Genomic DNA, 26,760 nt, shown 5'->3' with positions numbered 1-26,760 from the left:
CTTGTACAAGACTGTTTAGCTTGCGCTATCTGTAAAATAATTCCACTTTTTCACTCTCAACTTCTGGTTTGTATTGCCGATTCAGCAACAGCCTCAGTGCAGTATTTGAATAGCGTTCATCTACAGGAGATAAAAAGGCTTTTTAGAATACTTTCCGACTTCAATGACAAGGATCAAAGGGAGCCAGTTATTGTTCTTTGTTACTGGATTTCTTTCAATCAAAAACAATTTTAAAGTACATTCTCTCAATGGCAGCCTATGCAGTGGAGCTAAATTGCACAGGGTACTTCAAAGCTATAGTTAATACATGTTCATGTTTTTGTAAACAGATTTAAGTATACATCTAAAAGGTAATCTGTTTATTCACAAATAGCCAAAGTTTTATTTATTTATTTATTTTAAATTAATTTTAATCAATTCCCTAAAACCTAAAGTTTAACAGTACCCTTTTTCTTTAACAAAAATAAAAAGGACACACAGGAGACCTACACATATGCAATTTCCACCCATAATTGTCACATCCCCCTGGTGCCTGCAACTTAGTGAACTCAGCTAAATGTTTAGCATCCTTACAGAGCAGCTGCATTCAAATCTGAGAAAGTCAAGGGAGAATACGTGCTGCCTGACTGTCCTTGACTGGTACAATTTATATTCAGAAACACAACCCATACAGGTCTTCAATTGGCATGTCAGCCCACCAGGCATCAGCACTGCTAGAATCTGAAATGGCACACCCATATCTAGAAGTGTTCAGAGGCATAGGGAGGAGAAAGGTAAGGCAATATATTATTTTAGAAATTAAGACTGATATAAGATAAGTTAATCCACACAACTGTGGAAACTGTAATAAGTGTTAATCGTCATTCTTCATGAAGTGCCAATTATACCACTAAATTCTAACTTAATACAATAGTTTAAGCAAACAATCAACTCCGTATTTGTAAATCTACTCTCCAAGTATATAGGGATTTTCTCCCAAGGTGCATCAGGAATGTAAATAAATAAATGCGGAAATTGTAATTATGCAACATTCATAGAATCGATGAAAACGGAGTAATGATCCTGACAAATTCTTAATAGGCATTTTTATATATTTTATATTTTATATCTTTACAGTACAAAGCTCTCAAAATAAGCCTGTTGACTGTCCTGAAATGTTAGTGTAGCAGTGTACTGTGATTAGTTTACCTCGGTTTCTGCTTGACACCACTTTAAAGTTTGAATATCAGTGAATATTTAATAAAAATTCTGTTCACATTAGAAGTCTTATTTCATGTTACAGTTTCTAAAAGGCAGTTGAAAATTGCAGTTGGAACTGATGGTGTTTCTGTTTTAAGTAACTTGAAGAGAGAAAATACTTAAATCAGTAATTCCTTTCCAACAGCTAAAAAACTTCAAAATTATAAATATTTCCTTGCATACATATTACAGTCATTTAAAGTGAAGATCCAGATCCTTACGCTTGCCCATTTTTCCTGCTTCTAACACATCAACTTTGAAGACAAAATGTTCACTTGCTGCCTAATGTATCCCACCCACTGACAGGTGCCATGATAACGAGATTATCAGTGTTATTCACTTCACCTTTCAGTGGTCATAATGTTATGGCTAATCGGTGTATATTGAGATATTATTAATTTAATAAAACCAAGAGTCAGTAATACATTTTACAAATATGTACTTCTTAGGGCCATTACGGTATAATTTTCCAAAAATATAGTTGCATTGCACTCCAGCTCGCTTTTCATTGCCAATGATTCTTTACACATTGCTGAAGAAGTTGTGTGGTGACCATTCCCCATCATGTGTAGACTAGACAAAGACTCCTGAAGTTTCTTGAGCGATGCTTCCTGACTATGGCCCCAGTTAGCATTAGGATTGTAAATGCCTCTGCAGCCTCAGGCTATGCCATCTGATCATAAATTAGAAGTTATTTGACTTCTGTGTAATAAGGAGTCCATCTCATGGATAATAAATATAAATTTTAACCTGTGTAATATGGTCAAAGTAATGACTTTGAAAATGTACTATTAAATGGATTAGCAAGGGTATACACTTGGCCATCTTAGGCAAAATCAAATTTCTCTGCATGGAGTTAAACCTGGCAAAAACCCAGTCAAGAAAATGTATGTTTCTAATATATTTTCTTTTCAATTGTGCAGCTTACACTCTTTGAATGTTCTAGAACCATGGCATAGTCAGAAAGAGAAAGCTATACATGATATCAACTGAAAAATGTCCAAGAACTAGGGCTATATTCAATAGGACACGATCATCTTAAAGTTAAAGGAAGAAAATTAGAACATTCACAGGATCTAACTCTGAAGAAAACCAGTCTGGAACTCACTAACTATGGGGAAGAAATGTCAGTGGAGAAGCAGACGAAGGGAAAATAAATTAAAAACCCAAATATAATGAAGAATTGCACGAGATGTTCTTACCTGCCCTGAATGTGAATGTGTGAAGGAGGATTTTATGCCCCAGACACCATTAGGTGATCTTAAATTTTACCCTGTGTCCTTTTCATAAGAGCATTTCTGTTGCTCTCAAGTTTTGAAAATGTCAATAACGTGTTTGTCACATGAGGTTACAGAGCCTGAGGGTGTCTGCATATATTTGTTGAGCCAGGATGGGGGGGGGGGGGGGTCAAACAAATGTTAGGGGCAAATGCGTGAGATTTTAGCAACAATGCGTGAGAGTGCGAGATGGAGCCTCAATGCGTTAGACTCACGCCCAGTGCATGAGACTTGAGAGCTATGGCATTTTTACGTAGAGAGATGAAGACCTTTAGCAGTAACGTTCTAAAGCAGTGGTAGGCAAACCAGACAGAAATGCCTGGTATGTGTTTACTCCTCAAGCCCTAATAAATTAACTGATGGATTGAATCAGTGATTGGTTTAATTGGTCAGAATTCCAGGTGTTCAGTTATTGCTGAATGAAAGACATACAAACCTGCAGGAAAAGAGGCCCTCCAGGACCAGCATGGCCTACTCCTGTTCTAAATGGTCATGAAGTAGACATCAACTGTTCAATTGAGTTACCGGGGCCAGCAGAGACCACAGGCAATTTAGCACAGCGAGGAATTGTGCAGCTCATTGTGTTCTGCTGATCAGCTGATCATTGTTAGGCAAGTTACTTAAAAAACTTAAAACTAATAGATATGAACAGTAGATACATTAGCACTGGTTGTTTTAATTATTATTATTATGAATGTTGCAAAACTCAATCAGAAGCTATATTAAGTAATCCTTTAATATTTTTGAAATATATTATTATTATTTGTCTGCAGAGTCTTGTTCTCTTACTAAATCATTATTATTATTATTCCATCCATCTAAATAACTCCTGATTATAGTTCTTACCGTACACATCCCAAATTTAATTAGTCATTATACCGTTCAGGTTGCTTTTGTTTTTTGTACAGCTAGGATCGATCGTAAACCTTACATTTCCCACTGATTTAAATGGTGGAACGCATTCTCTCGAACAGACATTCCAAACTGAAGGTCAGTAGCCAATCATCATTGAGATCTAATTTGTAATAACCAATCAGCGGTCACAGACTTTCATTTTTTTCAACCCAATGGTTAGACTCCGCCTCACTGTCTGTTGTTCTCTCCACGTTGCTGTGTTGTGCTGGGATTTCCCATTGCATATTATTTTATTTCCTCATATAATACTGTATGACACTAATACTTATACCACTTCTGCTACTACTAATAATTATACTATATTACTTTTGTATATACAGGAATTTAGGATATATTCTATGATTTTAACAATTGTTTTCCATAAGAAGTATGTACCATAGGATTCCCTCTAATAATACCATATAATATCAGTCTTACACCACTGCTACTTATGATAATAATTATACTACATTACATTCATATATACAGGGCTTTAATAGAGATTTATTTATTGCTATTATTCCATATTATTCACATCTACGTACTTACATACCATAGTTTATTCCCTTTAATAACATTTTCTATAGTATAATAGTATACTAGTACCGATACAATATATACTAGTATGATAGTATATTAGTATACTATACTACTGTATTATACCATATACTTTTATACTATTGTATACTGTAGTAACAAAAGTTTAATTTATTATATATATATATATATATACACATATACACTCACCTAAAGGATTATTAGGAACACCATACTAATACTGTGTTTGACCCCCTTTCGCCTTCAGAACTGCCTTAATTCTACGTGGCATTGATTCAACAAGGTGCTGAAAGCATTCTTTAGAAATGTTGGCCCATATTGATAGGATAGCATCTTGCAGTTGATGGAGATTTGTGGGATGCACATCCAGGGCACGAAGCTCCCGTTCCACCACATCCCAAAGATGCTCTATTGGGTTGAGATCTGGTGACTGTGGGGGCCAGTTTAGTACAGTGAACTCATTGTCATGTTCAAGAAACCAATTTGAAATGATTCGACCTTTGTGACATGGTGCATTATCCTGCTGGAAGTAGCCATCAGAGGATGGGTACATGGTGGTCATAAAGGGATGGACATGGTCAGAAACAATGCTCAGGTAGGCCGTGGCATTTAAACGATGCCCAGTTGGCACTAAGGGGCCTAAAGTGTGCCAAGAAAACATCCCCCACACCATTACACCACCACCACCAGCCTGCACAGTGGTAACAAGGCATGATGGATCCATGTTCTCATTCTGTTTACGCCAAATTCTGACTCTACCATCTGAATGTCTCAACAGAAATCGAGACTCATCAGACCAGGCAACATTTTTCCAGTCTTCAACTGTCCAATTTTGGTGAGCTTGTGCAAATTGTAGCCTCTTTTTCCTATTTGTAGTGGAGATGAGTGGTACCCGGTGGGGTCTTCTGCTGTTGTAGCCCATCCGCCTCAAGGTTGTACGTGTTGTGGCTTCACAAATGCTTTGCCGCATACCTCGGTTGTAACGAGTGGTTATTTCAGTCAAAGTTGCTCTTCTATCAGCTTGAATCAGTCGGCCCATTCTCCTCTGACCTCTAGCATCAACAAGGCATTTTCGCCCACAGGACTGCCGCATACTGGATGTTTTTCCCTTTTCACACCATTCTTTGTAAACCCTAGAAATGGTTGTGCGTGAAAATCCCAGTAACTGAGCAGATTGTGAAATACTCAGACCGGCCCGTCTGGCACCAACAACCATGCCACGCTCAAAATTGCTTAAATCACCTTTCTTTCCCATTCAGACATTCAGTTTGGAGTTCAGGAGATTGTCTTGACCAGGACCACACCCCTAAATGCATTGAAGCAACTGCCATGTGACTGGTTGGTTAGATAATTGCATTAATGAGAAATTGAACAGGTGTTCCTAATAATCCTTTAGGTGAGTGTATATATAAACACTTTTTCTAGATAACTCAACTTAAAACTTTTAATAAACGTGACTAATATCAATATTATTTGCTACTACAACAAATATACCACTATAATGACTACCACTACTACTACTACTACTACTACTACTACTACTACTAATAGTAACAATTTACTTAACATACTATGACTGTAAATATTTTATTATACTTCAGCTAAAAGGCGTATTACTTTTACACACTTTGATGGACTACTTCTACTGTGTGGTTACAATCATATTTACCTGCATAGTATTATATATTTTTTAAATAATTATTTGTTATACTTACAAAGACTAAGTTAATAATAATAAACAATAATAATACAACTTTATTTATATAGCGCTTTTCATACTAAAAGCAGCTTTACAAAAATATAGTTAATGGTATATGAAAAATATAGTTAAGAAAAACACAATACAATCATTATACTGTAGTACCTTGCAATGTACTACAGTACACTTACTATGGTACAACAAATATTGTAGAACACTGTTGTATACTATAGCATACTGTAGTACCTTGTGATATACTATAGTACACTTTTATACTGTTGTAACACTGTAGTACTAACTACAGCACAATAAATATTATAGTATACTGTTTTATACTATATTGTACGTGACATAATCTTGTGACATTCTATAGTATTTACTACAGTACTACAATAAATTCTATAGTATACTGTATTCTATTATACTGTAGTACCTTGCAATGTACTACAGTATTTCATACAGCAGTACAACTAATATAGTACACTGTTTTATACCATTATACACTGTAATACTACAGTATACTGTTACATGATATACTATAGTACACAATTGTATACTGTAGTACCTTGTGATGTACTATAGTACGTCCTACAGTAGTACAACAAATATTATAGTACATTGTATTATACCATAATAAACTTTTATACTATAGTAGACTGTATTAACTTGTGATATACTATAGTACACTGTATTATACCATAATACACTTTTATACAATAGTATACTGCAGTACCCTGTAATGTACTTTTTATTTGTACTATTACGCATTATTCCCTCCTGCATACATAGCTTAGATCACTACATATAACATTTTCTATAGTATACAGTGCCTTGTGAAAGTATTCAACCCCCTTGGCCTTTTTTCAATTTTGTTGCATTGCAACTTGTAATTTAAATAGATTTTTCTTTGGATGTAATGTAATGGACATACACAAAATAGTCCAAATTGGTGAACTGAAATGAAAAAAATAACTTGTTTTGAAAAATTCAAAAAAATAAAAAACGGAAAAGTGGTGCGTGCATACAGTGAAGGAAAAAGTATTTGATCCCCTGCTGATTTTGTACGTTTTCCCACTGACAAAGAAATGATCAGTCTATAATTTTAATGGTAGGTGTATTTTAACAGTGAGAGACAGAATAACAACAAAAAAAGTTATACATTGATTTGCATGTTAATGAGGGAAATAAGTATTTGATTTTCAGCAAGATTTCTGGCTCCCACCATCCCCACCATCAAACATGGAGGTGGAAACATTATGCTTTGGGGGTGTTTTTCTGCTAAGGGGACAGGACAACTGCACCGCATCAAAGGGACGATGGACGGGGTCATGTACCGTCAAATCTTGGTTTGAGAACCTCCTTCCCTCAGCCAGGGCATTGAAAATGGGTTGTGGATGGATATTCCAGCATGACAATGACCCAAAACACACAGCCAAGGCAACAAAGGAGTGGCTCAAGAAGAAGCACATTAAGGTCCTGGAGTGGCCTAGCCAGTCTCCAGACCTTAATCCCATAGAAAATCTGTGGAGGGAGCTGAAGGTTCGAGTTGCCAAACGTCAGCCTCGAAACCTTAATGACTTGGAGAGGATCGGCAAAGAGGAGTGGGACAAAATCCCTCCTGAGATGTGTGCAAACCTGGTGGCCAACTACAAGAAACGTCTGACCTCTGTGATTGCCAACAAGGGTTTTGCCACCAAGTACTAAGTCGAAGGGGTCAAATACTTATTCCCCTCATTAACATGCAAATCAATTTATAACTTTTTTGAAATGCGTTTTTCTGGATTTTTTTGTTGTTATTCTGTCTCTCACTGTTAAAATACACCTACCATTAAAATTATAGACTGATCATTTCTTTGTCAGTGGGCAAACGTACAAAATCAGCAGGGGATCAAATACTTTTTTCCCCTCACTGTATGTATTCACCCCCTTTGCAATAAAGCCCCTAAATAAGATCTGATGCAACCAATTACCTTCACAAGTCACATAATTAGTTAAATAAAGTCCAACTGTGTGCAATCTAAGTGTCAAATGATCTCAGTATATATACACCTGTTCTGAAAGGCCCCAGAGTCTGCAACACCACTGAGCAAGTGGCACCATGAAGACCAAGGAGCTCTCCAAACAGGTCAGGGACGAAGTTGTGGAGAAGCACAGATCAGGGTTGGGTTATAAAACAAATACTTTGAACATCCCACAGAGCACCATTAAATCCATTATTAAAAAATTGAAAGAATATGGCACCACAACAAACCTGCCAAGAGAGGGCCGCCCACCAAAACTCACGGACCAGGCAAGGAGGGCATTAATCAGAGAGGCAAAAAAGACACCAAAGATAGCCCTGAAGGAGCTGCAAAGCTCCACAGCAGAGATTGGGTATCTGCCCAATGTAATTGCATCTAAAAGGTGGCTCTACAAAGTATTGACATTGGGGGGGTGAATAGTTATGCACGCTCAAGTTTTCTGTTTTTTTTTGTCTTATTTCTTGTTTGTTTCACAATAAAAAATATTTTGCATCTTCAAAGTGGTAGGCATGTTGTGTAAATCAAATGAAACAAACCCCCAAAAAATCTATTTTAATTCCAGGTTTTAAGGCAATAAAATAGGAAAAATGCTAAGGGGGGTGAATACTTTCACAGGGCACTGTACTTTAGTACCGTGATGTACTACAGTACCACAGATACTATAGTAAACTGTATTATACCATAATATTGTCACACTATAATACACTGTAGTAACTTGTGATATAGTATAGTACACTTTTATACTATAGTATACAATAGAAACATGTTATATACTACAGTAAACTGTTGAATACTATAGTACCTTGTAAGATACTATAGTACTTACTGCAGTTCTACAACAAATACTATGGTACATTGTTGTATACTATACTGTAATACCTTGTGATGCACTAGATCGCTTACTACAGTATAACAAATACTATAGTACACTGTATTATACCATACATGATATACCATAGTACACTGTTGTATACTGTAGTATCTTGTACATACTACATGTACACTGAAACATACTGCTTTCTGTACTCAAAAATAATGTCACATGCAAAGAAAGTCTCTCCAGGAACTTAACCATTCTAGTTATTATTATTTTTTTTTTTTTCTGGACAGATACCCTTATCCAGGGAGTTTTTGTAATATTGCCTGATCACCAGTTTCTGTCAAAGCAGCTTGGGAACAGATAGCCATTGAAAACACACAATACATCCAAGTACTGGTAAAAAATAAGGAGCTAGAATAGTTTAGAAATTATTTTGTATTGATAAGTGCATCCTGCACTACTATAATCAATACCATGTGAACGCGGCGAGTAAGCTCAAAGAACAACTTTTCATTTAAAAAGTCACAAATACAATAAAATATTCCAAACAGTATATTCTTTGGCTTTCACAAATGTACTGCTAATACTCTGTAATTATCCACTAAACCATAAAAAGCAGTCTGGTTATCGTGAGGAGTCAGTTGCTATGGAACCACGTTTTTGCATTTTTCTTCCAGGTGACAGAGCTTCACAGATAAGGGCCCCTGGATGAAGGAATACAGCATATTCTACTCAACACAAAGGACCACAAACCCTTTCTTCTCCTCCAGGCATCTAGTCTAAATACCCAAACTTGATCAATTTTGATAGATATCATATCTTTTGGGCAACAGTCAAAATAGGTTGTAGAAATTTGTTTTCAATGAAGACAATAGAGAAATCAACACAGATATCGATGGGTAGTAAGCATCGAGGTAGCAATGCTCATCAAGGATGCCAAACTTCTCCGTAATTGTTTGTTTCTAAGATGTTAAAGGAGTGACACACACAATTAGCCTGCAAGCTGGCAGTTCATTCTTGTGACGTCTCATAAGATAATTAACAACAGAATGATACATACTCACAAAATGACTAGAATTCAATAGGAATATATATACACACGAGAGAATACAAAATATTTTCACAGAAAAAAAAAAAAAAGGCAGTGCATTTTTTTTTTAAGGATAAGGAAATCACTGCACCTTCAATACTTAAAAAAAAACTCAGATAAGCTTACTCTGCCATTGTCTCTTTAAATATAAAAAGCAGGCCAGATCTCTTCTTCTCTGTATCTTGCCGAGGCCAGCCATGAGCTGGCAAAGAGCTGAATACTGAAGTGGGAGAGCAGGACTTGTCAATCCTGCCGATTGCCCCTGTGTATGAAGCTGCAGCGAGAAGCCCCATGACTGGCAGTCAGATATGGAAAACGGTATTCAAATTGAAAAGCTGATGGAAATCAATCAAGGGTTATTGTTTGTGAATCTCAAAGGCATAAGGAATCTGTCTGGCCAGAAACAATGTGGAGAAGATACTGTCTAAAATCCTCGAGTACCAGGTTGTTCCTCTGTTGTTTTATTTTGTATTAAAGACCCCAGTACATCAGAGTGAGGGGTTTGTGAAAGTAAGGTTTTCGTTTTTTGACATATAAATGTACTGGGATTTTTTTTCCCCCACAAAGGTTTGCTATAAGCTTGCTATTGCATCAGACCACATATTGGTTCACTGGTTCGATGTCATCAATTCGGATTTCAGGAGATGTCAGACCTTGATGGTAAAATAATATCAGCTTGAGGAGTTCTTGTTTTTATATTAACCAGGAGAGGTTCCAAATAGTATTAAACAGAACTTGGAATGATAGCCCTAGACCTGGGTTTGGGATACTGTCATTTCTCTGGTTAGACAGCGCACTCCTCTTATCTTCAGCAAGCACAGTCTGGGTGATGTGCTCAGTGCCTGTCACTACCAGCTAATTGGAAGCAGCAGTTCCAATTCTGCCCCGGTTCCTTCGTGAGGTACGGCTCTCATTGCTTTGGTGACCAATACAAATGCGAGTGCACATGACAAGTTGTCAATGTACTTCTGAAGGAAGTAGGCATGTCAAAATCTTCAATGCAAAGAGGATAAACGTTTTGTAATTCTAAACTACACTTTCATAGTTTGTCATTCAATGAGAAAGGAAAGTATTGCCTTTTAAGGAAGGGAAATAAAGGTGATTCTGGGGATCTTCCAGAATACCTCAGGAGCTCAAGAAAAACCTGCACTTTTCACTTCAAAAAATGTGGGTGGAATACATGTTCTGTTGGTATTCTGACAGCATATGTACCAGCGCACACAGCAAAACAAATTAAATGGTCCTTTCTGATGTTCCAGTAGTAGTGCTTACTTAAATAAATGCTGGCAGTGAAACGGACCTGACCTTTTCAAATGTAATTCCATGATCATCATTATGGGGGTATTTAAAACACAAATGTATTCCCCGGAGAAAAGAAACAGTCCTTCACTTCTTTTCGATGGAAAAACAGTACAGATGAAAAATAAATTCCTATTGACCAGGAAATGACATGCTTCAGGGAAAGCTAACTCCCCAATCTGTTTACCCGTTTCAAAATCTATCCCAGGGTGAGATGGGCAAGATTACTTTTTCATTTATCTTTTCTTGCTTTCTTTGACAGCGCCTAACCTGTTACTATGATGAGGTCGAACTGCAGTTCTCAACATTATTTTTTCGGAGATACAGGAGACTGGCAGATGGGGGGTGGGAGCACATTTTATAGGACGCTATCAAGCTGGGATACGACTGAAGACGTCCATATGAACTGTCAGCAACAATTAGGAAGATATCACGAACATGTATTTAACGGGTTTTGCATTTTAATTACCTGTTTTGCAAGAAATAACATCTGGGTCTGTTTCCAGCGGATTTTGTGCACTGTACCTCTAATGCGGAGATGGAGCAAAGCTCATTCATTAGACTGACGATACCCCTCCATTGCAACTGATGCGATGATATTATATTATTATTATTATTATTATTATAATGAAGAAAACAAGATTAGGATTTTGAACATGCATTTATAAATCCCGTGATGGGGTTACCACAGCATAGGCAATATTTTCACTTTGTAGGTAACTTTATTCCTTAATAACGCAGGTGAAAGATAAAACGAGATCAATGCAAAATCATAAAGGAGAAGCAACAGAAGCTCAGATCAATGCACGTTTTCAGGTCACACAGTCACAGTATATATGAATTGCATTTTAGGAATTGTATGTTTTGTCGGGTCGGGTCGGGCGGGATGGGACGGGTCGATCACACAGGCCAGGGAAGTGCCCCGGGCTGCACATTTGGGGGTGGGGGGGCGAAAGCGCACATAGTACCTACCTCACCAAGGCTGTTTTGCTAACCCTGTTGAACAAATATGCTTTAACACATCAAATGAAATAAATAAATATACAATGAAGATTATAATCCTTATTTTAAAACCTACCTTAGTGAGTTGTGCTATTTTCTTGCTCATTTTCAGATGCAGATCCTGGGTATATTCCAGGGTTAATCCCGACTGGTAGGACATGGTCGAGGCGGTGGGGGAGTTATATTTCGCGGCTCCCGCAGACGGGTTGCTGGCAGTGCTGTAGTACTGCTGCCAGCCCGTTCCCGTCGCCATCTTCACGGCCCTTCAGATGCACTTACCGGCGATGTAGACTGTATTGTGAGTGTACAGTTGTCCAGGCAGCAGGGCTCCAACTCGGGAGAAATACAAATACCCCTCCCCCCAAAAAACGGAAAATATTTTAAAATAAAAGGTCGCTAGTGCAAAGTTCATCTAGAAGATCATGCACCTGTGCCATGTTTATTAATAGTAGTATCAACAGGAATAGGAAGAGCTAATGACTCCTGGAGAGGTAGGGGCTCAGTCCCCTACACTGTGATAATCCTCACGGCGCTTTGGCCACAGTAAGCAGCTCTCCCATCACGGTGCCATGCTTCAAACTGGCAGAGCGGCTGTGGACGAGACTGCCGGTACTCCTCCGTCCCCCGCGGACCAGCAGCTGCTAAGCCAGAGCCATCGCGGGCTTCTTCGGCGCAGGCTGCGTCTCTCCTCGGAAACTGGGGCGAACTGGCGGTGTCAGGGTGCGCTGAGGAGCGGCCCTCTGAGGGCAGTGTCAGCGCAGGTGATCCGCTGAGGGCTCTGTTAGACACAGTGTTGCCATGGCTCACTCCAACAGTGTACATGCCTGCCCGTGACGTCACGTCCGCCCGCCCCGCCCCGCCCCGCCCCCTCCACGCGCGCGCTGAGCTCGCGCACCTGCCCGAGACAGCTGCGCGCGGGAGAGAGACTCGCGCGTGATTATTACAATCCGTGTAAACATCAGACTAAACTACAGACTCGGATAATGTTGAGTTGTGGGCCGACACCTGGCAGATGAAATCCAATGTGGACAAGTGCAAGGTATTACATGCAGGTAACAAAACTGTCCACTATAATTACACTGTGGGGGGAATAGAACTAGATGAAGTAACGCATGAGAAAGACCTAGGAGTCTACGTGGACTCCTCACTTTCTCCATCCAAACAATGTGGGGAAGCAATAAAAAAGACAAACAGAATATTAGGGTATATTGTCAAAAGTGTAGAATTGAGAACAAGGGCAGTAATGTTCAGACTGTACAATGCACTAGTTAGAGCTCATCTGGATACTGTGTGCAGTTCTGGGCTCAACACTTCAAGAAAGATATCGCTGCTCTAGAGGCAGTTCAGAGGAGAGCAACCAGACTTATTCCAGGTCTGAAGGGAATGTCCTACTGAGAGACTGAGGAACTGAACCTTTTCATCCTGGAACAGAGGAGACTACGTGGGGACTTGATTCAAGTCTTTAAAATCATGAAAGGCATCGACCACATCAAACCAGAGGAGCTTTTCCAGATCAGCAGGGACTCACGCACCCGGGACACAAATGGATATTGGGCTTCAAGGCAATCAAAACAGAAAACAGGAGACACTTCTTCACACAGAGAGTTGTCACAATCTGAACAAATTGAAGCTGAAAATTTGGGAACATCTAAAAATAGACTGGATAGGATCCTTGGATCACTTAGTTATTAATGGACACCAAACAAGCACGATGGGTCGAATGGCCTCCTCTCGTTTGTAAACTTTCTATGTTTCTAATGTTTCTTAATTAAGCATGTTAATACTAACCATAGGAAAATACAAAGTTTAATGCAGGACAGAGAAAATTAAATAAATCTTAAAAACTGCCCCGTATTAAGACGTTAAGGCTAATCCCCCAAATGCAACGTTTTCTGCCATTTCCATCTTAATTCTCCATCCTTGGTTCTTTAGATCTGCAGTACAGCGATACTGTATAGCAGTGTGTAGTTTACTGTGGTCAAAACACAGTAAAGTGTGGTGTGGCATAAGATTTCATAGTGACCTCTAAGCTTGCACTGACAAAATACTGCAACAAAACAAATTAATGATGGCAAATGCCTTCTATTTTTTGAAATATAGCGATATAATGGTCAAATATACTACCTCTATGAATTCTCTGTACAGTAATGCTGATCCTCCACTCCATATCCTGCCACATTCTGGCCTACTGCAATAAAAAACTAATTGTGACCAGAAAGTGACAGAAATTAAGCCCTGATCTCCCCTGCTACACTCTCTATTCTGGGGAGGTGGAGGTCTAATACTGTATCTGTTAGCAAAGTGGATGCGTACACATACACACACTGACTGACCAGCACGACCATACTGACAAACACACACACACTGACTGACCAGCACGACCATACTGACAAACACACACACACTGACTGACCAGCACAGCCACACAGATAAACACACACACAGGCCAGATGAAGTGGTAATGTAGTAAGCGGTTGTACTATATGACATGCTTGTGTCCCCTACAAGCTTGGCGTTTTTGGGTAGTGTATCATATGTTGGTTGTGTGTGATTGTTTTTGTTCCTGTATGACACTTTGTGGCTGTCCTTTAACACACTTAGTCTTTTCCTTTTTGGGCTAATTGTTCAAAGGGAATATGGTCTAAACATTGCTTAAATAGTTTCCACTCTATGGTGAGTGATAAATTATGATTGTGATTATGATTAAATAATAATAGCATTGAAGGGAACAGTCTTGGTGAAATAATAATAATATATTATTATTATTAATATTATCACTGAAATAAGAATTATTCTCTTCTTAAATTCTTTTGTTCTCTTTTTAAAAAGCTTTGCAAGGCGCACATGATGCATACTGACTCTTATTGTTTATTGCAATTGAGCCTTCATATTGACTTACTAAATATTCTGTGCAGGCTTATCTCTAGTTTTTGGTAATAGAATGTAGAATAGGTTTTGTTTTGTTTTGTTTGACCAATAGCCTAATTGGTTATATAACAGAGTATCAATATATGAATGCTAGTATTATTCATCTTCTCGGAGCAGCCTTTGTTGTCATCCTTGTGGACTGTGTTTAACTTAAGATTCTCCATTGTCAGAAAAATCTCTGGGCTTGCTGCCAGAGCCAGGCTCTCAGAAACGGCCTTGACACCTGAAGGGGAAATCAACCTTTTGAATTTTTCTTTCGGCTGTAGTGTGGCAGGGTAGAATTTAAAAGTTCCTTGTATGATGCTTGAGGGAATTAAATAAGGCAGATCAGGAAACAGTCATCTTTAGAGGATAAACACTTACAAAATTGCAGTTGTGCTGGGTAATGAACAATTGATTTATTTGTTGGTTTGTTTGTTAATGAATGTATGTATGTATATATGTATTCTTTGTTGGTATATGCATTTTATTAATATGCAAAACCAAGAGTTTACCGTTTATCCCAGAAATGGCTGTGTTGGCACAATGATGATGATGTTTTTTTTTTTTTTAATCTTGCTGTTTAGTCAGTGAATGGACTTTTAAAATGTTTTTTGAGGACATCCGTTAAGCAAATTATGTAAGTAACATTTCATTATAGAATCCTTTTGTGTATTTATTTTTATTGGAGAGCATAATATGGCAACATGACAGTGGCTCCAATGGAAACAAGACTTGTCAATGAATAAGCGGCCAGCTGACTATAAAAGAGAAAGATGTGTTAATTAATTAAAATATATTAATTAATTATGAAAATGGAGCTGGCAGTAGTCACAATGATCCTCTTACGAAACGAGCTGAAATTATTCAGCAATGTGTGAGAGCCAAGTATGAGCCTTTTCCTCCACTGTGCTTTGTAGTTTAATTAAGATAAAAGTTCTGCTGGCAGCTCGGTCAGAATTCAAAAGGGAGTCGACCAATATAAACACTCCCAGGTGGATTGGATGAGACTATCTCTTACGGATCATCATGAGATCTTCTCCTTGAAAAATTCCATATATGTATATATAATATGTCCAAAAGAGCTTTTAAGTGTTTGGTCTGATTGTCTGACTCACTGGATGGTGGATCTGCTGAAAGTGCAGGAAGGGAATCTCTGGGACTGCTCTCACCTGGTTCTCCTCCTACCTCAACAACCGGACCTATCAAGTATCCTGGCGAGGTTCCTCATCCACCCCCCAACCTCTCCTCACAGGCATTTCTCAAGGCTCCGTCCTGGGCCCGCTCCTGTTCTCTCTCTACACTCACTCCCTGGGCCCCCTCATCGCATCCCATGGTTTCTTCTAGCACTTCTACGCAGATGATGCCCAGATCTTCTTGTCTTTTCCCTCATCTGACCCGCTCATCCCCTCTCGCATCTCTTCCTGTTTGTCTGCTATCTCCACCTGGATGCACACGTACCACCTCAAGCTCTCTGCCCCGATTCGTACACGCTACTCCACTGCTCCGCTCCCTCCACTGGCTCCCGATACCGGCACGCATTCAGCTCAAGACATTGACTCTCACCTACTGCTGTCTCAACCACACTGCACCAAGTTACCTTCAGACCCTCGTCTCTCCATACATCCCCTCCAGACCACTGCGCTCCTCATGTGCCAGAAGACTAACTGTGCCTCCTCTCCACTCTCCTTCCTCCAGAGCTGCTCCTTCTCATCCCTGGCCCCTAAATGGTGGAACAACCTTCCCACTGAGTCCTTGACCTTCCAGCACTTACTCAACAAACATCTTTTCAGACAGTACTAGTAATTTACTCCTTTACTCTCCTGTAAGATAGCACTTTACAACATTTTATCATAAAACTTGCCTTACGTTACTAGTACTTGTATTATTTTGATTTCGCCTATGCTCCCTTTCCCTTTGCCTTTGACCAAAATCTTGTCTGCACTTAGCTTTTACAATCCAGGATGTAAGACCTCATGTATTCACTCGTGTAAATTGGAACTTGTAAAATGTATTATGCTTTGAATTTCACTGTATTATGTAAATTTGAATTTGTAATGTTTTATGACTTGTACTGAACCGTAATTTTTAACTCTGTATTGTGCTTATATTTTGTAAATCGCCCTGGTTAAGGGCGTCTGCCAAGAAATAAATAAATAAATAAATAATAATAATAAAGGGAAACATGGCAATAATCAATGATCCTCTTTGTACTTTCATTTTCTGAGCTGGACATTGAGATTGAGGCATGAGGAGGAACATGGGCCCAGCTGTACACTGAGAGAGAAAATATACAAATCATGACAATATGGGAAAGACAAGTTACAGAAAAGGGCATTTGAGGTGTTCAGATGTTGATACCGAAAGTTTCACCCAGGAAGGAATTCACAGTAACTTTGTTGAATTCTTATAGTATCAATGTTGGTGTGTGGGGGTGGGGGAACAGAGAACATGTTCTTGTATTGACAAGATGTCATTCCAACGGCAGGAAAGGGGCAGCCGCATATTTTAGACATGACTTCTAAATTTGTACTTACAGAACTGTTGTTGATTTATCGGAAGAAAGTGTTCACAAAGCCCAAGATACTTAACATGCATGCTCCCTAAATTGATTTAGCAGGCAGGACATACACCCTTCCAGCACTGTACCGCTTTGCTGATAAAAGGAGAAGATGCTGGACTGGCATTTCCCTTCTGAGCAGCTGGTTCAGCAGTTTCTATCATGTATTTTTAAAAAGGAGTCAGTTATCTGCTTGGCAATTCAATGCTCTCCCCCAGTTATTCTGCACATCACTGTACTGTTGCTTCAGGACCTTTGATCTCTAGCCTGTCTATCTATTTGACTATCTCTCTGTCTATCCATCTTTTCTGATAAGTGATTGGGATATATATTATGATATTCATTCAACATCTTGTCTTTGTTAAGACTATGAAAGTAATGTCATAAAATGTATAAGTGTTTCAATACCCAAGTGTTACATCCAAAAAAATAAGGAAACACACACACACACACACACACAATTTATCCACAGACATAACTTGTTCTCGCTTTGTGTTGATTAGAATTATTTGTAAATAGGACACATACCCATTACACCAGCAGTATATTAATAATTCAGACTCTTGTGCTGACTGACACCATCTCATGGGGAATTTGTCCTAGAGATATGCTGTTAAGTAGTTACATTAGTGAGCCCGTGAGGACTGACTGAAATGTGGATCTGTAAAACCTCCTACATTGAATCTCCTAAGCTTGAGGTCACTGCTGGATTGACTGCTTATAAGTACTGTACAAAAAACTATTTACCAAAAATGAACTTGTAAAAATTATTCTTCCCCATGATAAGCTCAGAAATTAGTTTCCTCATTGTGAGGACAATAGCCTCATACAGCGATATTTAAGCCATTTATTTTAATCTGTAATGAAATGCGCTGGGATACACATTTGAAACCTTCTCTGAAAAGTAGCCAGTCAGTCTTAGCATTCCTTTAGTAAAGATGAATGTGATATTATTACTGGAGGACACACATAACAAAATCTTACCTATTCTCAGATTTACCTTTAATACAGTGCATTGAGATTGAGACATTTAAAATAAGTTAAACCTAAGGATGTTCAGAGGAATCTTCATACATGGGGCATAAACACATTTAGATACCATGTTATTTTAAATTGGAGATTCGGGATGGTTGACCTAAGGAAGCCGGCCAGTTTAACAATATCCTGTCCAGAAGGAACTAGGAGCTGTCAGGATCTGGGAGCAGCAGGTTTCTGACAGAGGAGAGTCAGTGTATTGTATTTGAGAAAGATGGCAGGAGTATGCCAGGCAAGACAAGGGCTTATAGCAGGGGTGGAGAGGGAGAGATGGAGGTGGAGACGGAGAGATCGCTATAGAGGGATCAGGAGAAAGGGATGCAGAGCAGGTGAGTTTGAGTTGAAGATGATGTAAATGCATCCAGGCAGGGTTGGCAAAGAAGAGAACAGAATACTGATGAAGAATTGTTGGATTGACAGGACGGGAACAAGATAAGGGGGTTGCTGTGGGAAGAAATTTGAGAACCCAGAGCGGGGGTGTGAAATGAGCGGAGAGGGAATCCTGGAGAGCACCCAGAGAGGTGTGGAGAGAGACAAACACCACGAAACCTGCAGCTGTCAGAGAGGCAGGAAGTGCACCAGACAGGAGCAGAGGAAGATGATGTGGTCACCTTTGTCAAAAGTAAAAACATAGCATATATGAGCCTGAAAGAGAATGGGAAGGATTTAGGGATTGGGATCAGAGCCAGTGGTGTGGAGTGCGTGGGATGGAAGCCACACTGGACAGGGTCAAGCAGCCAGCATCCGGTGATGAAGGGTTCGTGAGTTGTAGGAATATTAGTGTGTATTATCTGTGTTCACATTGAAGAGATAAGATAAGGTGGAAACTGGTGCCCTTCACAAACACTTTTTGCTCTATTATATCCACCAGAAAGCAAATAAGAATAAAAAAAGGAAACAGTAGCATATACCATACGATGATATTGGATGAGAAACTGTATGATTAGTAACCCTGACAACAGAGACATTGTTGAGGCATCTGTTTGCAGGCTTGCTACATGTAATGTTTAAATATGTTTAGAATTTGACTAGGCAATTCCTCATCTTCCTTTTCATTTTTAGCCCGAAACAGAATTCAATCAACATAAAACGTTAAAACAACAAAAACAACTAGTTGTGTTGAGAAATGTTATACTTTTGTGTCTTAAATTATGTATTATGCTGGCTTTGTATTAAATACAATATTTTCTTAACGGGATAGGGGAATGGAATTAACTTGGTGAAGGCACTTCCTCCAGTAGTGTTTTAACTCCACATCAAAAGCAAATTATGTTTTTCTCATTTGCTCGGCTTTGCTGTCCTTCCCATTGCAAAAGAACTGGACCTGTATTTCCCATTGTGTACCATGTTAGTCACGACATCACATAGCTTCACATAGCTCAAGGGTTTGTGGAAATCAACCAAAAGACAATTTCAAATACCTTTCAAATTCTATTAGACGTAACCCACTTTTTTCCTGTGTTCCCCGCAAAGTAGAAAATGAGTTGCCATAGTATTACATTTCTGATTTCAGCTATAAATATCTTTTTTAAACAAGCCAATGTTGTGAGCGTGAATGAAGCAACAACATGACTTGTTCATGCCCAGAGAGGAACTCTACATCTTATAAATGTTTTAAATTGCTTGCCTATATTTAAATATTACACATTCATTATTATTTGTATTATTATTTCTTGGCAGACACCCTTATCCAGGGCGACTCACAAACACAAGAGCAATACAAAGTGCAAAAATACTGTACTGTTCAAAGCAAAATCCAATTCATAATAAAACAAAACAAATGAACAGGCATCACACTACACACTAATATTACCCACGTGGAGGTTTTATAATTCATATAATGTCGGTTCATCATTTCCTTATTTTCAAGGGGAAAATGTATTTCTGTCTGTGTGACAGTGTGAAAAATGTTTAGCAATACATTGTCAATAAAGGAAGAAGGAAATATTGTTATATTGTGTTATACACCTGCAATCTTGTTTTTTTGTTAAAATAGTTTTCAGGTGGTCTCTAAGCAATGGTTATAGTTGTATCGAAATTGCAGTACAATGCAGTGACATTCAGATAAATGAATGTGCTTTTCGTTCTTGCCTTCCATAACCCCTTATAAATTATGTCATATTGCCTGTCAAACGCTTCTGTACATTTTATTAGTAATTTTATACATCTCCGGTAGGTGTTACGAATTATCTGAAAATGTATTTGTTCCAATCACTGATTTGAATGAAGTTAATGATCAATAGGGAAATTACTGTGGACCCAACAGCAACACTGGGACAGACATCTCCAATGGATTTATGACCATTCCTGTCCCTTTTGAATCATACGTATTAGAGAGGAAATATAAAATAAGAAGCTTAGTCTTAATAAAATAAATGGAGATAACACATCTGCTAAATACACTCATTCCTATCAGGAAAAGCATTAAGATTACATTCAATGTATATTAAGTCTCTCAAAGAATGACAATGAAATACAGTTCCAGCCATTTTGGTATTATTATTCAGATGTATTATGTGTAAGTGGGAGTGTCAAGAGGTCTCTGCTTTACTGGATAATCTCCTGGGAACAAAATAATAATAATACAATAAAATCACTGTCTTTCACAAATAAACTCTCTATGCAGGAAGAGCATCTGCAGAGAAGAGTAATAATAATACAAAACACTGGATTCACAATTTCTCATGCCATTAAAAGAAACACAGCTTCCATTAAGTGCAATCTTCTTCACTTACATTGCTTCTTTTCAAAGGGATTTTTCATCATAAGTGGACAATAAAAGGATTTGAACAGGAGTCGTGTCCTACTGTTGCTCTATCAGGAGTGTTTTAACACAAAGTTCTGCAATGCCACACTTTCTTCCATGGACCCTATTTTACAGGAGTGCCCTCTTATCAATTGGTGCACTTTTGACTCCTGAAGGCAATTGCATTCCTGTCCTTCCTGAGAAGCAAAGAGATGCATCCATTAACAGAGCAGTGATAAATATTCATGGCACACGGGAGAAGCCATTCGTCAATCTTATCCCAGCTAACATGAATAAAATGTTGCAGAAACGTGCTGACATAAATAAAGCTCTCAGATTGTTGCACAGTAACACTGTCTCTACATTTCACTGGTCCATCTCTGGAACTTCAACAAATATCAAGATTTTTCATCAATGCAAATGTACATATATCATGCTCAATATTGTGTCCTTTGTGAATCTGTGTTTGTTCTCTGGACTGTGGCTATATAAATGTTAATTCAAAACAATATCTGTCCATATCTGGACAACATCCCGAGCTGTCTAAAATTTTGCCACAGCATAATTTTGTTGTGTTCACTTTGTCGCAATGTTGCCCCAATGTTTTTTGTTATTTGGTTAGCTGGCTTTGTACTGAAAGTTTTCCAGAAATTCAATTTAACACAAAGCCAATAATATACACTGACTTCAAACTACCTGCAGCTGTTAACACATTCTGGGAACTAGCAGAGCACAGCAGAACTGTTCACGAGAAAACAAATAGCTTGTTTGTTTTCTTGTTAAGATCCTGTTTGTGTTTAATTTATTTGATCATTTTTCTAGGAAGCTAAATCAGAAATACCTTTCCAATTCTATCCCCCCCACACGGCTCTCACAGCAGCAGAGACATATCAGCTCTCTTGTTAATGTTGTCACCTCCTGTAGGATGTGTTGCTCTACATTTCTTAATAAGAAGTCTAATTATGTCTGTCTTTTACCTTACTGAGTCCTGAGTCATGTATCTAAAGTGCAGGTGCTATATACAGTTAGGTCCATAAATATTTGGACAGTGACACAATTGTCATCATTCTGGCTCTGTACGCCACCACAGTGGATTTGAAAGGAAACAATCAAGACGTACTTTAAGTGTGACTTTCATCTTTAATTTGAGGGTAGTTACATCTAAATTGGGTGAACAGTGTAGGAATTGCACACATTTATATATGTGGACCCCCCAGTTGTAGGGGTTCAAAAGTATTTGGACAAACTAATGTAATCATTAATTAAATTGTGAGTTTCAATACTTGGTTGCAAATCCTTTGCAGTCAATGACTGCCTGAAGTCTGGAACCCATAGACATCACCAGATACTGGGTTTCTTCCCTGGTGATGCTCTGCCAGGCCTGCACTGCAGCTGTCTTTAGTTCCTGCTTGTTCTTGGGGCGTTTTGCCTTCAGTTTTGCCTTTGAAATCAAAACAAACCAATCAGAGAGATAGCAAAAACTAGCATTGAAACTCACAATTTAATTCATGATTATGTAAGTTTAAAATTAGATGGACCACATATGAAAAAGGGTGTAATTCCTACACCGTTCACCCAATTTGGATGTAACTACCATCAAATTAAAAATGAAAGTCTACACTTAAAGCACATCTTGATTGTTTCCTTTCAAATCCATTGTGGTTGCGTAAAGAGCCAAAATTATGATAATTGTGTCACTGTCCAAATATTTATGGACCTAATTGTAGATGTATTGTATGTAGATATATTAAGAGTGACTGTATCTGATACAGTTGGTTATAATTATATAATATATACAAATTATAATATATACAATTATATAATAATATAAAGAGAGCAGTGTGGCACTCTGGTATTTTTGCTTTCATTGAAGTGTTCCAAACCTATGGGAACAAACATCCTTGTCATTATTTCTTATGTTGCTTTTGGTTTTTGTGCACACGTAACTGTTTGATTTTATTCATAGATAGTTGATTACTCCACTAAGGAGCTGTAGTTTGCTGTATCTCACTGCATGTCAATACAATTCCAGCTCACCCATGTTGAAGCAGGCCTCTGTGACTTGCAGCTGTCAGTGCAGAGGAATCTGGGAATTGACAAGAGGTGGACTAATGAGTAACTCTGATAATCGTTCATAATACATACACATCTCTTGGCACTTGGATGAAAATATGAAATGCTCATAATGGAGACTGGAAAGTATTTTTATCAATGCATGGCTCACAATACAGAGCAACTACAAACAATGAGAAATTCATAAATTGAGTTCCACTAAGAGCAATCACCAACCCACGCTGTGAGTTTCCAATGCAGAAGGCCTTTTTCTAGTCAGAAACACAGCCAACAGAAGGTTCTGTTATATCTAACATCGGGGATTGTGAAATCATTTGAGCTCAAACAGGCCTGCAACACAAACAGAACCCTAAAGCACTGAACGGCCAGAAAATTAGGTAGCTAAGGTGCAAAGTGACAGGAACTAGTAAAGTCAGATGTTCAGGAGTTCAGTTCTGATATGAAATGTTCTGTGGAAGGGTGCCAGCAAAAGTTTTTTACTTCAGACAGATTGTTACGCTGATGTAAAAAAAAACAAAAAAACAGGATAAGCATCAGAAATATAATTAGTAAGATTCAGGGGACAAAAATCTCTGTAGTAGTTATTGCAATTTTATCAACTATCGGCATCTGAGAGCGCACATCAGCTCCAGCATCTGAGGACGACTCTGGGAAGTGTGCAATTATGCATTCTAGAAGAGGCCTGTATTGTTTGCCGACCTGAATATCAAAGCGATGAATTAATCAAGGAGGGTAACGTGCTGACAGCAGTGATATAGTAAGCATAGTTACACGGTCCACCAGATCTGACACAGTGGCTCCAGACGCATGCGTCACATCATAAACGCAATGCATAGAAAGGACATCTACCCTAAAGCAACTGTGGATATGTTGTTTTTCCTCCCCCAGAATATATTTAGCTACAAACTAAATGATGATAAGTTCAGGCTAAAAAGCAGTTTTGTCAGCGTGCTTTACTTTTCCTGTTCTCGGGGGATCCTCACAGTCCTGGTAATCTGGAACTGAATGTGAATCCTTCAAGAGACACCTGTAGGGATCTAAAGACAATTAAAACCCTCTCCCTACTCCAGCACTTGGAGGGAAACGAGCAGCATGGCGCCACAGCACCTCAGTGTGTCAGCGGCTCGACGCATACCATCAGTCTGGGGGGAGTCTGGGGAGTTCTCTCTCATTAAAATACTTAACGCTGGGGAGGTGGGGGCAGTGCACTAAGCCATCATTCACAGCCCTCCCCCAACCTTAAATCAGCCCCAAAATCCCCCGTCACACACACACACACACAGTTTTACATTATTGCTGTTTAAGTTTGATGCTTTTTCAGGCCAAGCTGCCTGTGACTGCTCTTGTTAGTGCTCGTCTCAGGCGGTGTCATTTTGCAGCTCTACAGCTCTGCAGGAGGGGCTGTAACTTGAAGAAATGCAGCCTCTTCATAACTGGCAACCCTTTATGTCTATGCAGGTGGTCCATCACAGTCTTAACAATAAAACACAATACATTTTCACTGTACAAATGTATTTTTTCATTATTATTTTCATTTTTTTACTTGCACATAAATTCTGTCAAAAAGCCTGGAACAGCATGCCTCAGCCATCATAAAAAAAAATCATGTTTTATTTATATTTATGTAATAAGACATAAAACTTCCTTATAGGAGAAAGACGTGCTACTGGATGGGAGGTAGGTGGTTTCATAGCTCCAAGCTGGGAGTTCTGTCAGTGTTGTGATAGGAACAAAACTCTGCTTTAACTTGATTGTAGTTCAGCCTCAGATTGTTGCCGCTTTATAAAAGAAGTGTTTTCCGAAGGCTGGCGAGTCACTGGTGTTTCAGTTTCCCCGATTTGATTGTTAACAAGTCTTTTCTATGTCTTTGTCTAGAAAGATGACTTTTGGTTCGTTACAATAATCCACCCTGGATTCCTACAAATCAAACAGGCTTGTGCTCATTAAACACATCAATCCGAAGGCTGCTGCCATACTGGAATCCAAGGCCACCGGCCCATAGTGCAACTGTGCTGGCCGTTGAATTATTGAGAGCCGCACAGACAGAGCCGCAGACACAGGGCTTCAATAAAACTGAATTCACGCAAGCGATGAAAATAAATACCCAGATAAACAGCTGGTGAAATTGATTCCCTACTTTCATTGTTGTCCGGGAGTTATTTTGATCAGTATCATTACATACCTATATTAACAAGACTTCATAACCGATTTAAAGGCTTTTCATCCAGATGACCAGATTCAATTGGCACAGTATTTGGGCATTACGCTCATCTCCGCAGGTGCGCCAGTCAGCCGCTATCACGCTGCTCAGCAGGATTACACTGGTAAGGCGACACAGACTTTTAAAACACCTGGTGCTCAGCCTCACCCGGGGTAGTACAGAACGGCTCCAGGTTACAAAAGACGAAGCTCTGCATCGAGACCCAAGGCAATGGAACTGGATATAGAGATGCTGAAGAGGCTTGGGGGGTAAAGAAGGGGTTGTCTATGGAGGCAGTGGGGTCCTGGGTGGCACAGATACGGCCTGTGCTGATACACAGACATTCAGCAGGGGGACGGGGTGATGTGCACCACACTCAGGTCGGGCTGGTTAAGAGTCACAGTCACAGAGTGCAGGGAAACTGAGCCGGACCAGCGGCACCCTGGAGCTCAGCAGGAAGGGAGTCAAGTATGGGGATCGGTTTTCCTGATTGATAAATGTTCCTTCACAGTCGGAAGAGGCATTTCTATATAATCTAATTGATTTAATCTTTCATTTACAGATATGCAGTTTCTTTTTTTCACACTACAATAGGCTGGAAACTCCTTCCACATCTTAAGTTGGAAGAGCTTATGTGGGCCCAGGGATATAGATCCCGGTCTCATCAGTGTCTACAGCCTCAAGCTCCTTTCCTGCAACGGGGTGTCCATTAAGACAAGACGTCTACATTAGTATAACAGAGATGAAATGAAAAGCTGACCTCCTTGTCTGGTCCCTGTGTGTTGAGTGCCAGGGGAGGAACAGGACTCCAGCCTGGTGCACAGCAGCTTCACTATGCTGGTGGAAGTCAGAGAAGCCCATTTTAACTAGAACAGCATTTTCTTTCTAAAAATCCCAAACTATGAGCAGATATTGATTTTTCAATGAAGTTTGAATAGTTTTAAGTCTCTGAACGTTATCAGCAGAGTGATGACTTTTCACAGCATCATTTTAGTCTCAGTCAGGGGCATCAAAAGGAACGAAAAGATTCAAGGCCAAACAAACGATCTCTCTCAAATGCTGTACGTTGCACACAAACAAGTCTATCATATAAAAAAGAAGTCAGGGCCTTCAAAGCAAAATTAATTACTTTTCCTTTTGATTGTATTTTGAACATGAGCTGGATTTGTGGCGTACTGAGAAATCCTGCGGGTTGCATAAGGAAGTGCTGTGCGCTGTGACCGTGTGGGTTATCAAAGCAGTGAAAGACCTCAGTACAAAATCAGCAAAATAACCAATGTCATAAAAACAAGGCTGTACATTTCAAAACCATTGAATTTATTCGGTCAGAATAACAATAA

General features: G+C 39.0%; 1 protein-coding gene and 1 long non-coding RNA gene across 5 annotated transcripts in view; one reads left to right on the top strand and one right to left on the bottom strand.

Moving 5' to 3' along the window:
- The window catches only part of fam184ab (family with sequence similarity 184 member Ab), an 89,783-nt gene extending 77,090 nt beyond the window's left edge, over positions 1-12,693 (bottom strand). For all 4 annotated transcript variants that reach the window (XR_010817095.1, XM_066707652.1, XM_066707661.1 and 1 more), the window contains exon 1: positions 11,976-12,693. Coding sequence is in view for 3 of the 4 variants with exons in the window: in XM_066707652.1 (XP_066563749.1) it covers positions 11,976-12,152 (177 nt within the window). In the remaining variant the exon portion in view is untranslated. The remainder of the gene's footprint in view (positions 1-11,975) is intronic.
- A 117-nt stretch (positions 12,694-12,810) lies between these two features.
- On the top strand, positions 12,811-16,980 carry LOC136730686 (uncharacterized). The gene is made up of 3 exons (XR_010811404.1): positions 12,811-12,951; positions 15,394-15,446; positions 16,505-16,980. It is a non-coding gene; the product is annotated as an uncharacterized LOC136730686 (long non-coding RNA).
- The last annotated feature ends 9,780 nt before the right edge of the window (positions 16,981-26,760 follow it).

Source organism: Amia ocellicauda, chromosome 1 (genome assembly GCF_036373705.1).
Source record: "Amia ocellicauda isolate fAmiCal2 chromosome 1, fAmiCal2.hap1, whole genome shotgun sequence".
Taxonomy (NCBI): Eukaryota; Metazoa; Chordata; class Actinopteri; order Amiiformes; family Amiidae; genus Amia; species Amia ocellicauda.
The sequence above is the reverse complement of the archived record's forward strand: the minus strand, read 5'-3'. Positions and strand labels throughout refer to the sequence as shown.